Source organism: Agelaius phoeniceus, chromosome 2 (assembly GCF_051311805.1).
Source record: "Agelaius phoeniceus isolate bAgePho1 chromosome 2, bAgePho1.hap1, whole genome shotgun sequence".
NCBI lineage: Eukaryota > Metazoa > Chordata > Aves > Passeriformes > Icteridae > Agelaius > Agelaius phoeniceus.
Genome location: NC_135266.1, coordinates 80199586 through 80214120, shown reverse-complemented (window position 1 = coordinate 80214120; position 14535 = coordinate 80199586). Strand labels below are relative to the sequence as shown.

At 43.6% G+C, this 14535-nt stretch overlaps 1 protein-coding gene across 1 annotated transcript; it reads right to left on the bottom strand.

Moving 5' to 3' along the window:
* Positions 1 to 6190: 6190 nt before the first annotated feature.
* On the bottom strand, positions 6191 to 11750 carry GPR83 (G protein-coupled receptor 83). Its single transcript, XM_054655170.2, has 4 exons — positions 10834 to 11750; positions 9871 to 9996; positions 8714 to 8847; positions 6191 to 7898 (listed from the first exon to the last, which is right to left on the bottom strand). The coding sequence occupies exons 1-4, from the start codon at positions 11218 to 11220 to the stop codon at positions 7274 to 7276; spliced, it is 1272 nt and encodes a 423-aa protein (XP_054511145.2). The 5' UTR covers positions 11221 to 11750; the 3' UTR covers positions 6191 to 7273.
* Between the last annotated feature and the right edge of the window lie 2785 nt (positions 11751 to 14535).

Sequence of the window (14535 nt, the reverse complement as noted above, 5' to 3'; positions counted from 1 at the left end):
GTCAGAGCAACAGAAAATGTCAGCACATGATAAATAGTACATCCACTTTGTAATTTACTATCTACAAATTGGCCACACTGTCAGCACATACTTTTCAGCCATATCTTCCTGTTTTAACATGTGTTTCTGAACTGTCCAGCTCAGTTCTACTAATGTTTTAGTGGCACTGCTCCTGTTGTGTTTTGCCATTTTCAAAAGATGGGTGGAATGCCAATTTAGGCCTTATGGAAAAGAGTCCATCTTCAGCCCCTTCACCACTATACTCTTTTAAATATTCTTCTTCTAAATATTCCAGAAAGTAAAATGACAATGTCAAGGTTCAGGTTTGGTCTGTGCCATTCCTTCTTGCCCCTTCTCTCTCCACCACTTGGGTATTAATAATTCTCTAAATGTAGGAGAGTTGCAACTAATTCTTCTGCACATGCTTTGCCTTACAGTGGCTCTTGTGAGATTTAAAACTTGTGATTTAAACTGCAGAGAACAAGTAAAAATGTTTATTCCATTAGCAGATGGTGTGCCTCTAAAATCAGCTGTACCCCACTGTTTTTCTGTCTCTGGATGTTGTCAGTCACTTTCAGAATAAAGATATATATTTTAGGTCCATTTTTTTTCCTTATGGGGAACAGTGGTTGTTTTAATAGCAGCTTTGATTACTGGTTTAGTGCCTAAGCCTAGAACCCCATTAACAAAGGATGTCCTGACTGCACTTTGTGAACAGAAAGACAGAAATTGGGTTGTGAGTGGTTTTCTGAAGATGGTGGTAGAAAGAGGGATTTAACCCCCAGAACAAGCACAGGTGAGTCTGTCACAGAAGCAGGGAAGAATCAAAGCTGTGTCATGGGAATAAACTTCCTTAGAAATCTTTTCTTTGAGTACCACTTTGCACAGACCACATGAGAGTCACACAAATGAAAGCCTAGCTGTTGATTAGGGGCAGTTTGGTGTTTCTGTCATGCAGACTGTGTGGCCAGAAGCTCCAGAAGACTGCTTTCCTCATAATGGAATATTTGACTTAATATACTAAATTACTAAGAACTCACACTATAACACTAATCCTTTTAGGTAGTAAAATTTGCATCTTCGCTTTTGTTTCTTCAGATTCTTTGATGTGAGTTATCTCAAACTTTTTATAATCACTGAGATTAACCAAACGCCACCATGCAAACAACATTCCTAGCCTATGAATGAACTCCCACCCAGCCCAGGGCTGCTGAGTTAGTCCCCTTAAGTCATAGTCTTGCTTTCCCCACAGTCCAGGGAAAGTGCAGGTGCCTTGGAAGGCATTTGAATGGATAAGTAGTCCAGGGATGCAAACAGCCTGGGCTCTCTCTCCTTGTGCTACCTTTTAATTGCTTTAGCTCTTGCACACTTACAAAGTTCATGTACCTAAACCAACAGCAGTGAAATCTCCCATCCAGCAGCAGAGGAAATGGGGGCTTTGTTTGCTTTTCCCCTCTTACCTGAACTCAGTTGGGATGAGAGAAATCTGTGCTGCTGCACAGCTCAGAACAAGGCCTCTCTGCTGGGAATCTGAGCTGCAGGATGAGAAACAGAGCCTAAAGCTACTGTCTGCTTCTCTTGGAATGTGCTTGCACTGCTGAACAGGAATGCTGGGTACAAAGCTCAAGGGTTTGCTCCTTGCTGTCCTCCTTGTTCAAGTGTCAGATCATTCCTGAGCCCTGTCTCGGGACTTCTTCAAGACAAATTCTGGTCAAATACTTCAGTTCTAGAGCAACTTCCAAAAATCACTAGGGATGAGACCATAACAACTTGGTTATCACCATCCTACATATCCCTCCAACATATCCCACCAAGTTTGTACCTTCAGAGGCTGATGATGTTCTTTTAGAACATCTGATACATATCCTTATCTTCATATTATTAAAAACTGGTAGCCTCTGACAGACCTGTCACATCATAGTGTTTTTAACTGAAAAAAAAAGCCTACAAAAAATGTAACTATGTCTTAAAATCCTCATATCCCTATGACTTCAGGGGCTAACAGTCAAGCACTGTGTACCACCACATATCTGCTCTGGATGGACCTAACCCTACATGTTGTGGAAATAAGTAAGCTGACACCTTAGAGCCAGGAATAATTTGTTAGACCTTCAGTTATTTAATTGGTGCCCTAGTTTCATCCAGGATACAGTTACTTGTTTCTTAGTAGCTGGCACAATGCCATGTTTTGGACTCAGTACAAAAATAATACTGATAACACACTGATGTTTTGGTTGTTGCTGATCAGTGCTTACCCTAAGCCAAGGACTTCTCAGTTTCCCAAGCTCTGCCAAGGAGCAGGTGCACAAGAAGCTGGCAGGAGACATGGCCTGAACAGCTAACCCAAAGTGGCCAAAGGGATAATCCACACTTAGTTTATAAACTGTGGCAGTTGGCCAGGAGGCACTGATTTGTTTTATAGATAAAGGTAATTTTTTTCCTGGTCAGGACATTGTGATGATCACTGGATTCACCTCTGCCTCTCTAACTATCATTAAATGGCTTTGAGCCTGAGGCAAGAGGTGGAAAGTTTCATTGCACCATGACTCAGAAATCCCTTCAAACTTGCAAGCCAGAGGACAGGCTATGGGGGACATTGCACCCAGAAAAGAAAAGGATGGGCCAAAGAATTTCCCTGCTTTTTTAGTGCCAGTCCAAACCTTCTTCCAAGCCCACTGTGCCACCCCCAGGACGGAGCAGGGGCTGCCCTTCTGTTGGGCTGTGCAGGATAGGGAGAGCAGAGGAGGATCCCATCCTCATTCCCCTTCGGTGGCACAAGGAAGTTCAACAGCAAGTCACCAGCCACCAGGACTGGACACTGAGGCTGTGGGAAGGCACAGCACTTCCAGCCAAGCCTCCAGGAGCTGTAGGGTGGTGTAGGTGCCTTCCTGGGTGCAGAGTGTTCACAGCCCACTGCCCTGACAAGACTGGCAGACTGCGTCAGCAGGGACCTGGCTGCACTCACCAGCACTCAAGGGCTTTATGAATAAGGCAGATGTGAATAATAGTTATTCTCAATCTCCTGGGAAACTGCTATTCTAAAGCTCTCTCTCTCTCTCTGTGTCCACATGCAGTTTCTAGGTCAGTCTGCTTAGAGGACTGAGACATCCCTGGAGCTCTTGAAACAACAGAGTGCATGCACAGGTCAGTGCTGTGCAGATGTCCCTGTTCACATCCCAGAGCTGTACAGCTTCATGCAGCTGTTGCTAAGCCCAGCATAAGCTCCCTACTAGGTGGCTTCAGTGCACAATTGTAGCCTGAAATTTGGAACAAGCAGACAAGTCTGTAGCCAGCAATGATATCACGGTTTTGTAGAGCAATCCATTCACGACTTCTATGCAGTTCATAGCCAGACTCTTCTAATCATGTTCTACCCAAACTGCATCCAAATACATCTTGAAGTTTCACATTTAATATGCAAATATTTAAGATGCCCCCTAATAAAATATTCATAAGATATCCTGAATTGGAAGGGACCCATCAGGATCCTTCTGGCCCTGCACAGGACACACCAAGAATCACACCTTGTGCCTGATAGTGTTGTCAAAATGCTCCTTTGGACAACAAAGCTCTGTCAGGCTTGGTGCTGAGACCACTTCCCTGGGGATCCTGTTCCAGGGCCCAACCACCCTCTGGGTGAAGAATCTTTTCCTGATAGCCAGCCTAAACTATCCTGGACTCAGCTTCATGCCATTCCCTCATGTCCTGTCACTGGTCACCAGAGAAAAGAGATCAGTGCCTGCCAGATAGTAAAACCGTGTTTGTAACAGCTAGTGGTGGCTAGTTAATATATTCATTGAAGAAATTAGAGGTTTGTGCTTTTCAGAAAACTGTGATTGTGAAGTCTCTGGAATCTCCCAGCACTATTTCTATAAGAAGAGTGGAAGTAAATAAAGACAGCTTGGAGATGGTGTCTGATATCCTTTGAAAATGCCAGAGAGACAATGGAATTACTATTCCTGAACTTACAGGACATTACTATATTTTAAGCAGCTGCCTTTTCATCTGTGTCAGCCAAGTGGAGAAATTCATCCCACATTGACAGGAGAAGAGGTGGGCTGCCCTGCAGTTAGAAACAACACCAACCAAAGGTGAAGTGCCTTTCTTCTGTGCAGGAGAAATTTGTCATCTTTTTATTTGTGTGATCTCAGTGTGCTTCGAAGAGTTGTCCTCCTTTTATGTGTAAAAGCAAGAGGTTTTTTCAAGGATTTGTTTTCCCCTGAGCGCTATTCAGAATAGCACAAGCTGCAAAATACATCATGGTATTGTCTGTGTTCCCTTGCAAGGTCTCTGCATCTTTCTACACAGAGAAAATGAATGAAACACGAGCAAAACACGCCTGTTCTTGGGCTACGCAGATCTCCTGCAATGAACAGCTGTTCAGTGCCTTGTGCAACACTTCCCAAATTCAAAAGAGATCAAAACCTCCAGCTACAGCAGGCAAACACACACCAAATGGAAAACTGAAGATAATCTCCATCCTGTACATGTGTCTCATTATATCCACACTCAGATCCTCCCTTCACACCCACCAAGATGGCATCTGAATGCAGTTTATGCACCAATGGCTGTATTAGAATTCTAAAAGAACCCTCTGATCTGCAAGAGAGATGGGGTAAAATGGAAAAATACCCATGAAGCCTGCATACCCAAATTGCCCAGAGTGTAATATTTTTTGAGTATTTCGCCTCATACTGCACTTTGTGTGCACAGAACACAACCCCCCCACTGATTTCAGCAGCACTGGTGAATGCCAAATATCTGTCCAGAATCCCAAATCAGACATGAAGAAGATGAAAAATAGCTAATTATTCAAAATTACGCCGTGCCACATCAACACATTGTAGCACACACAGTGTATGATGTACAGTTTCCAAGGACACCATTTCCAGGGCTTTAATCATGTCCCCCTCTTCCATGCTGTCCAAGTCTCTCTGAGACTTGTACCTCTGCTGGCCACCAGCCACCAGAGGTACAAGTTTATCCCTGGACAGGCTCCTGAAGTTCACTGTCCAACCTATCTCTTCTTTTCCTTTCATCCTGTCCATCCCTCCTGTTCCTTTGATTCAAATCAAACAGCTTCAACTTCTTGCATCCCCCCCTTGTGCCCAGACTCAGGATTGAGCAGAGCCTGGAGGAGAAAGGTTTTCCACTCAATGCAGGGGTGCAGGATGCAGAGCTGCAACTGCAAGAGCCTCACTCAGACTCACCAGCAGCATTTGAAAGGACATTTGAGGATTTTGTCTACTGGAGTTACTGCAGTGTTCTTCATGCATAGCAGGATGACAACTGCACTCAAAAACTGTGAATCTTAAGATGTTTCCTTCAGCTTCAGAAAGGACATCTTACTGAGGTACTCAGAATTCTCAGAGATTTATTTGCTAGTAAAGTGCTGGATTCTGCTGCCAGTGGAATGGGGAGCATGGTTGACAAGCTCTGCACAATTGGAAATAGAATAGAATAGAATAGAATAGAATAGAATAGAATAGAATAGAATAGAATAGAATAGTTCATTTGCAAGGGACCTACAATGATCATCCAGTTCAACTCCTTGAACAATTCAGGGCTGATGTGTTGCAAGTGTTGAGGGAGGAAATGGGACTTGGTGTAAGGGCTCAAAGAACACAGGAGGAAAGATTTGACTTTGCAGATCAGTGATCCAAAATAATGTCACTCCAGGGGCATTGATAAAGGGCAGTAAAATAGCACTGGATTCACAGTGAGAGAGTGATAACCACTTGTGCAAGGGCAGGTTAGCTGCAAGGAGTGGTAGATATTTTAGTCTCTTTAAATACTGAGGTGTGAAAACTCTGCAAAAGGCTTAAAATTATTTCAGAACTGTCAGTTTATTACAGGACACTGAGAAAAACAGCTTCACCTTTCTTTTTTTTCCCATTTATAATAAGATTTTTCTCACTTCACGGCTGAATACTGCAAGTTAAATGTGGAATGGGTCATCCTGGGGTGATGTTCAAGCTAATTGCCACAGCACAAGGAAGTATTGTTTTTCTGTGCAATATAAGGTACAGGTTTTGGAACACCCTTTTTTCAAACCCATATTTTCTTCTGCTAAGAACATTATGTTCTGAAATCTACTTCAGACACTTCGCAGTCATGAATTTTCTTAGCCACTCCAAATAGGACACATCTCAGCTATCCTTAAATGCACCAAAATTGTACAACCAGAGGATAAGTTGCAGACAAATGTTCCATTTTTATTACTTGCTATCAGAGATACCATCTCTTCTCTCAAAGCTTCTCTCAAAGCTCTCTGATTCCAGAGAGCTAACATCTTAGTTGGAATGAAATGTTCCAAATGTCTGAAGTGACAAGTTGTCATGGTTTGACACTGGCACAATGCCAGTGCCCTCATGAAAATATCTTCTCCTTAGTATACAGGTGCTTTACAGGGTAAGAGAGCAACATTCAAAGGCAAGTTAAAAATTCAAATTGTGTGATCCTCTAGCTGCAACTTGACAATAAAGAAAAGATGTTTTGATAAAAGGTTCTAGTCCAAACCCACAATAGCACTTAATTTTCCATTCTCCAACTGTGAATGTTATGTCCAACTTTTTGTATGTTTTTGGGTTTAGTTATCTATTTGAAGAAAAACCATCAACTTACTTGAAGAATAGGCATCCAGTTTTCTTCAAATCTATCTTAGAAAAAGTGCCTGTGATGTAAGAGGCTCCTATTTATCAAAGTCTATCATATCCCACACTTCTGTAAGCATATTTAAACACATACACACAAAAATTATGGAATAGATCTGGTCATTCATTCTGAACAGGTCTTGACTTTTCAGACCCCAGTTCAGAAAGAATGCTTTCCTACCCAGTTGCACTGGATCTCAGATACTAACCTAAAGGTCTACACCTCAACCATTTCCACGTTGCTACGAGGAGACTCAGGAAAGGGGAAGGGAGATCTGATGTAATGAGACTGTTGTTGAGGTACCAGCAAAACACAGAGTCCTAGTTCTAAAAAGGCTTAGTCATGCAGGTAACAGCAACACACATGCAGAGAACCCCATCCTGCGAGCCAGTCCAAAGTCACCTTGACAAAGACGAAAGTTCCTTCCTGGGAAGAGCTTGCTTTCTCTCCTCTAGGGCCTCCTCACCATTATCACCAGCCTGCATCAAACATGCAGCTCTTTCATAGTGCCTCCTGCAGAACCTCCTTCTTGGCTTTATCACCTGTTGTGTGGCCAGGGCTCCACATCTTCCCACTATTTTAGCTCTTGCCAAATCTATGTGCAGTCCAAGGCCACCATTTAGCTCACAGCTACTATTGGCTCAACTGCAGAGATGTCTGTCTTCCCTGACTGGATGTTGGAGGATGCTGGAAGGACATGGGAGGTCTGCAACCTCTTGAAGTTGCCGTTTTCTGGCCAAGCCGGTCGGTAGGATGGGACTGTGGAGGGAAGCCTCTGTTCCGTGGGCCTGGGCCCTTTTCTGCACATGTTGAGCAAAGCCTTCAGCTCCGATCGGAAGCTGTCATTGAGCCAGCAGTAGATGAAGGGGTTGTAGCAGGTGCTGCTCATTGCAAACCAGTGGAAGGCGAAGTACAGGGCGTTGTTGGTGTGGATGGTCTGGCTGGAGAGGAGCACGACGTAGCAATTCAAGGGGAACCAGCAGACTGCAAAGAGCACGACAACGAGCATCAGCATCTTGATGGTCTTCTTGTTCTTCCTGCGAAGGATGAAGTACTGCTCAACAGTGACGTCCCCGATGACGTTGCGCAGCCAGAGCTTCTTTGCCACCGTCACGTAGGCAGCGGAGATGATCAGAAGGGGCAGGACATAGAGCAGAATGAAGGTTGTTAAATCAAGGTACTTCCAAAAGAGGTCAGCGGGCTCAGGGAAATCTGGCAGACACAGGCACCGGGTGACATCCTCACTGCAAACGGAGAGATGGGACAGGATGAGAGGCACATATGGCCAGGCACAGCAGGATAAGTACATCAGAAACAAGGACCCAGCTGGGAGAGGGCTCCTGCCACAGGGCCTGAAAGCAAACACTGTTTATCTCACAAATGTCACAGCTGAGCAGAGCTCTGCTCTTCAAGGATCTAAGCCATGGAGAAGCCAGTAATCAATGTGGTGATAATTTCATATGGGCATTCATGACCTTATGATAATTTTATGAATTTCATCAATTACAAAACTTCCAGCTGCATATAAGCAGTTTTCTATTTTCTGTCCTTTGGCAAATAGGAACACATTCTCTGACATATTAAGGACCTTTCCCTCATTAAAGCACTTTCCAAATACTAAGGCTCTTGACAGCTGAGATAGATTTACATACTTTCCTAGAGCAAAAGACTAGATTAAAACCTCTTGGGTTTTAGTGGGTTTCTGGTTGGTTGGTTGGTAGGTAGGGTTTTTTTATTTCCCATTTCTGGTCTGCCCAAACAGGCCAGATTGGTATATGGCATAAAATGCCAGTGTCTAGAAGTAAAGAATCAAGCCAGATCCTCTAACTTCTTAGCCTGTTTTGTGTGGTTAGTGGGACAGAATAAAGATAAAATGTTTAAGAATAAAAAGGACAGGATATCAGACATTGTGGAAGGAATCGGATGAAAATTGTAGTTTAAATCCAGGTTTGGCTGACCTTGACATATGCTCGAGATTTTCTGTAGAATATACCAAAGTATGACTGCTCAGAGTTTGGCCTCCAGGGAGACTGTGGAGGAAAGCAAAGCACATCCTTACCTGTATTCAAAGGTAAAGAGCTTTTGGTAGATCGCATGTGGTAGGGAAAAACAAGTTGCCATGATCCAGATTACAGAGATGTATATAACACCTTTTCCAGTAGATATGCGAGGTTTCAGGGGGTGCATTATAACCTGTGCAAAATAACCCAAAATCTAGGCTTATTACATTTCTGGAGAAAATTATACTTTTTTTTTTTTTTCATACAACCTTCCAGCCTGAAATCTATTACTTAATGTGGTAATTTAGCATGCAAGCAGTACAGCCATCACCCAGCTCCCAGTGAGTGTAAGCTGTACATGAAAACCTGAATTTTAACACCATGAAATATGGTTCAAGTTAGATCCTAGTTCTATCCTCAAATTTCAGTACTTTCATCTAGGTGGGAAAAACTGCATACCAGGAGCTGTTAACACATGTTCATTACCAGGTTAAATTTCCTTCATGGAAAAAAAAAAAAAAAGAAAAAGTGGAGAAAAAAGTCTTAAACTCTTCACTATCAGTGACCCAAAGAACCAAAGGGTTTAACCAGATCTCCATGGGAATTCTTCTGATAGTGAGTGCATTTTCTGGAAACAATCTTTCTAGAAGAAAATGCCAACTGTAAACAGTTTTGGGTGGTTGTTGGGTGACTCCAAGCTGATAATACCCAAATGTCCTCCGCTTTGAGCCCATTATCAACAGCAAGCTACATCTCTGCTTGTGACAAACACCAGTGTGCTACAGTCAGATCTCCAATATTCAGGATAGCAGGACGTGGGACATCCCAGAACATCAGGAGATAGAGCTGAGAAAATTAACCAGGATGTTCCTTACAACCCTGGTGCTGGACAAGCCACATCAAAGGAGAGCTGTCCACATGAATTCCTACCAGGATCTTGATCTTTCTCTTTGTTTGAGAGCTACTGCTGCTACTGCTGCTGGATTATCTGCTGCATAAAAAGCTCAGCTGGAAGAGATAGCAAGGTGATGGACACCTCCTACCTTGCTGTGGGTTTGAAAATATTCTGACAACAAGAACTGTCCCCCTACCCTGTCAGCTTCTCATGAATCTTACAGTACACTGGAAGCTGAAAGGCAAAGGATATGGGATCATCCTTCTCAGTTTGCTTATGCCCTCCCAAGCTTTCCATCTCTCTGCTTCAGAGAGGTCTCACCTGGTGCCTGTCCACAGCAATGGCTGTAAGGGTCAGGGCAGAGACGTGGAGGGAGCAGTACTGTGCAAACCTACTGACATGGCACATCCCCTTCCCAAAGATCCAGGTACTGTTCACAAAACGAGCCTAAAAAAGAAGACCATTAGTTTTGTGCACCTCACAACTGCTTTTAGGTACACCTCCAGTACACAATCCCTTGTGCTGTGTAAAAGACACGTATAAGATAGCAGGTTCTTTGTATAATTGTATAATTATATGAAGACTGAAGAGGCAGGTTACTGCTGCTCAGTGGCCTCTTGGAAAATACAGCAGCACTGCGCAAAAAGACGTTTGTTCTGTTTTATTTACAGTGTATCCTTCTGCAGCCTCGCTATTCAGTCAATACATTTGCTCTTCCTTTTAATCTCCACTCATGGGATAGGGCTGACCTTTACACCTTATCTCACTTCAGGCAAACTACAGCTTTTCAGAAAAGCTTGTTAAACAATGCTAAGCATTTAATTTTTTCAAGAGGTTTATAACTTTGCTTTCAAAATACTTTTGAAAAGAGAAGGGGGGAAAAAAAGATCAGATGCTACAAAGTACTAAGCAATCACTGCAAGGCTATTATTTCTCAAGTACTATCAGGGCCACATTTAAAAAATGGGTAATTTCCGATCTTCAGCTAGATAACATGAATCAGAGAAGAAAAATACATGTGGGGTTTTCCAAAGGCAACTCCGATAGCTGTAAGTGGACAGGTATCTGCAGGACGTCCACACAGTGCCTATAGCAGTGTAAAGCAGGAAAAGCCACCAAAGCACCTTTATGGCACTGTAGAGGCCCAGAGAAATTTACTTTAGTCATGGGGTGAGTTGTGGTGGTGCATCCCCCCCCATCCCAGGCTGCACCATGCCTGAGGATGCTGAGGTGCTTCCTTTCCCTCAGGAGTGGGGCACCCCAGGCATCTCTGCCCCCTCTTACCAGCGTGAAAGGTGTGTTGAGCAGCGTGATCATGATATCGGCTACAGCCAGGTTCACGATGAACAAGCTGGTGGCAGAGTGCACTCGCTTTGTCTTGATGACAACGTGACAGACCAGGACATTGCCGAAGAGGGCGGCGACGATGATGAAGGAGTACGCCGCGATGAGCAGGGCTTTCACCGTGGTGCTCTGCGACTCCGCTCCGTACCGGCTCCTGTCCACAAAGCTCTGCCAGTCGGCCAGGCTGTCATTATCCCAGGAAAAGAAACCCGACACGTTCGGGACTACAAAAGTCTTCTCCACGCTCCCGTTGAGGGGCAACTTTCCCGGGCTCACAAAGGCGTTAACTAAGTCGGGGAAGGTGAACCAGAAAAACCAGGATAACATCTCTGGAACGCTGCTCCGCTCCTGCGGTTCTGGAAGAGCTCATTCGCGGGAGCAGAACTCGCTCCGGGCGCCGGGAGAGCCGCTCCCGCCTCGCTCAGCCCGGCGCGCTCGGGGGCTGCGAACACGGCACAGAGCAGCAGGAGCCGGGAGCTGCTCCTGCCTCCCGCAATGTGCTGCTCTCCCGCTCAGCTCGCCGCTACTTTTGTCCTTCAGCCAGCTTTATATCCCCAGGCGAGCTCCGAGCCGGGATCTTCTGCAGTCATTGGGCTGCATGACATAATTTGCGCTCTGACGTGCTGCTTTTCCATGCAGCTGCGCTCCCGGGTGCTACTCCGAGGTAAGTACATCTGTGAGAATGGCAAAATCACGCTCTTCAGATATCAGAATCTGTTTTCTCTACCAGCAGGCCAGCTCAAGCAAATTCCACGCTGTTTATACACCAGCAGCACGTGTGCCAGCTCTTCTCTCTCTCAGGACAGGTCAAATCTGAGCTGTTTTACAGGTCTAGCAGGCAAGTTTCAGCCTATTTCTTAGCATGAATGGAATGGAATGGAATGGAATGGAATGGAATAGAATAGAATAGAATAGAATAGAATAGAATAGAATAGAATAGAATAGAATAGAATGTAACAGATGAACTGTAATTAACAAGCTGCCTTATTGTACTTAAGGGTACTTTTCCAAAGACATTTTTTCTTTCATGTCCAGAGACATGGAATACTCAACTTTCCCCTTGGTAGGTATTTCCTCTCTGCCAAACGAATAAAAGCTGATGTGAAACTGCTTTCTAGGATTTGTAGGAATAGAGGCAGGTACAAAGATGTGATTATACAGGACACAGAACAGGAACTGTCCCAGCCCAGTGAGTCCAGTATCCAAAGCAAAAGAAGCTGTATGGTGGTCCAAGCACTGATGAGACAGCAGCATGTGTGTTCCCTCTGCCTTTCCCACAAAGCACAGAAGGAAATATAAAATCAGGACCAGGAGACTAAGACCCACAAATCTTACACAGGAAGATGTGCCACTTCCCAAGTGCACAGTGCTGCACCTTTGCTGAGGACAGATCTGCTTGGGTGATGTCCACTAACCCCAGCCAGAGCTGGTTTTATGCATAAAAGGCTTTACTTAACCATTAATTAAATTACCACTATGTGAAAAGCTTGTATTATTATAAGCTGGTCACTCACTGGGGACAATGACTCTTCCAAAAGATGTTTGTGACTGCCTCAGTGAAATGCTCAGGCTGCCTTCTCTTCACCACTCCTCAGGAGCTGGACACAATAGAACAAGCAGAATAGACAACCCCAATTGAACAATTTAAGCTCTTCAGGCAATTCAACTGTCTCAGAGAAAGCTTTCCAGTGGGCCTGCTGGAGCTGCTAAGGTGGCAGTCACACCTGACCATTCAGAGAGAAGAAATGTCCCACTCAGAAGCACTGTCAGGAAACCAGTCTCAAATAAAGGCTCAAGAAAACAGTAGAAAGTAGGACAGAGCAGTGTTCTTACAGGTTTAGGATGAGAACAGAAGGGTCAGTGACATATGTCCCCCTGCTTGCTATGCTGCTTCAGCAGCTCCCAAGTCCCCCTCTCCCTTCCAGCACTGCTGGCCGGTGTGTAAGGGCATTCCCTCTTCTGCCACTCAAACACCAGCTCTTACTGTTTCACATCTATTACATCCTGTTCTCCTGTACTATAACCTGTATTTCAGCAAAAATTATCAGCTTTGTTTATTTATGCCCCTTGATCTAATTCTTAATTTCTAGCAGGGTACCCTAGCATATGTAGCTAGAGCTGCCATTGCCTTTGAAGATGAGGTTCATCCAGGAGAGCAGGGTATCTTCTCACCTCCTAAGCCAGGCTGCTGCAGGATGTGAACCTTCCCCCCTCAGTCAGCTCAAGCCCACCCTCCTCTGAGCTGCATTCTGTGTCTTGTGATCCAGAGGAGGTGGTCTAGCCACTCTGGACAGGCACACCCAAAATACTCACAAAGGCTCATGGAAAAGCCCAGTGGAAGCTCTGTGTCAGGTGTCTCCCATGTTGCTGGTGTGCCTTTCTCTGCTTCACAACACCTTTCTGATTTAGTTTTGTATTTAAAACATGCTCCAGTATGAGCTGTTTAAGCAGCTCACCTATGTTTGGTTGTTACTAGAGAACAGGCTATAACAGATTTGGCAGCTGGTACGTGTTCCTGCCAACTTCACCCTTGCTCAACAATCCCCAGCACTCCAACAGTAAAACAGGCAGCTGCACAGAAATGTCAGGATTTGGCATGCTGAATGTGGCTTTTATAAAAGGTACCTGTGAGATTATGCCATTTCTAAAGTGAAAAATAATGTTTGAAATAAAGCTATATGCATGGATCATGAATTCAGTTAATAAGAAAGTCATCAAAAATACCTTTGCAAGAATAGTCTTAACAAAATGATAACAAATTAGAAAACAGGCCTGGTGGGAATAAAAGATTATAAGAAGAATATAAAAAAAGACAGCTAGACATGCCAAAAAGTTTGCAAGTGTTCAAAAAGAGGAATAATGCCTTTTTTTCTTTTTAAATACACAGCACAGTGTGCTTTTCCCCCTGCTCCTGGGAACAATCTTTCACTACCATGGCTTTAATGAATTTTTGAGCTTTGCTGAATTTTTGAGCTTTTCTGGGGCAGGGGAATTGAAATTACATGGGTGAGAAGTGATTTTTTTAAAAACTATCCAGTGTGACCACTGAGAAATCATGTTGGTCTTCGGAGCATCTTGCCCCCTCGTATAACCAATCACATTAATGTTTAAGACAAGCACCTCTTTACAGTACAGTCTTTCTGCACACTCCAGTTACATGTTTTCCCCTGAAGTGAAGGCTGCTATGTTTATCTTCCATAGATAAAACACAAAGCATCTTCCAGAGACAAAACACAAAGACACTGAATTTCACAGCTGACTGAAAAAAAAACCAGTGAAAAGGGAGAAAGAGCCTTTGATATGATTCCTATTATTCATACACATTCAGCTAAAATATTTTCCTAAGATGTGTGTAACATCTTAATAACTTTATAATGTATAATATAATAATATATTTAATTATATATAATAACTTTAATAATAACTTTATAATGTATAATAACTTTATAATGTTTAATAACTGCAATACTGGGTTTAAGTTCTCTTGGTAAAGTTGAAATCATTAAGACATTTTATAGCTTCAATACTGAAAACTTCATCCTTGTGTCCAACTATGACTCTGAATTCAGAGTTTTCAACTGTATCCACAGCAGATTGCAGGTAAGTACAAGTTCCACTGTACTGAGACTGTGTCCATATTCA

Excerpts from the sequence above, each read along its gene's own strand:
- GPR83 (XM_054655170.2), bottom strand. The coding sequence starts at position 11,220 with ATGTTATCCTGGTTTTTCTGGTTCACCTTCCCCGACTTAGTTAACGCC. Across the intron at positions 9,997-10,833 it reads TCAACACACCTTTCACGCTG|GCTCGTTTTGTGAACAGTAC; the intron begins GTAAGAGGGGGC and ends CTTCTTTTTTAG. Across the intron at positions 8,848-9,870 it reads TTGCTGTGGACAGGCACCAG|GTTATAATGCACCCCCTGAA; the intron begins GTGAGACCTCTC and ends TATTTTGCACAG.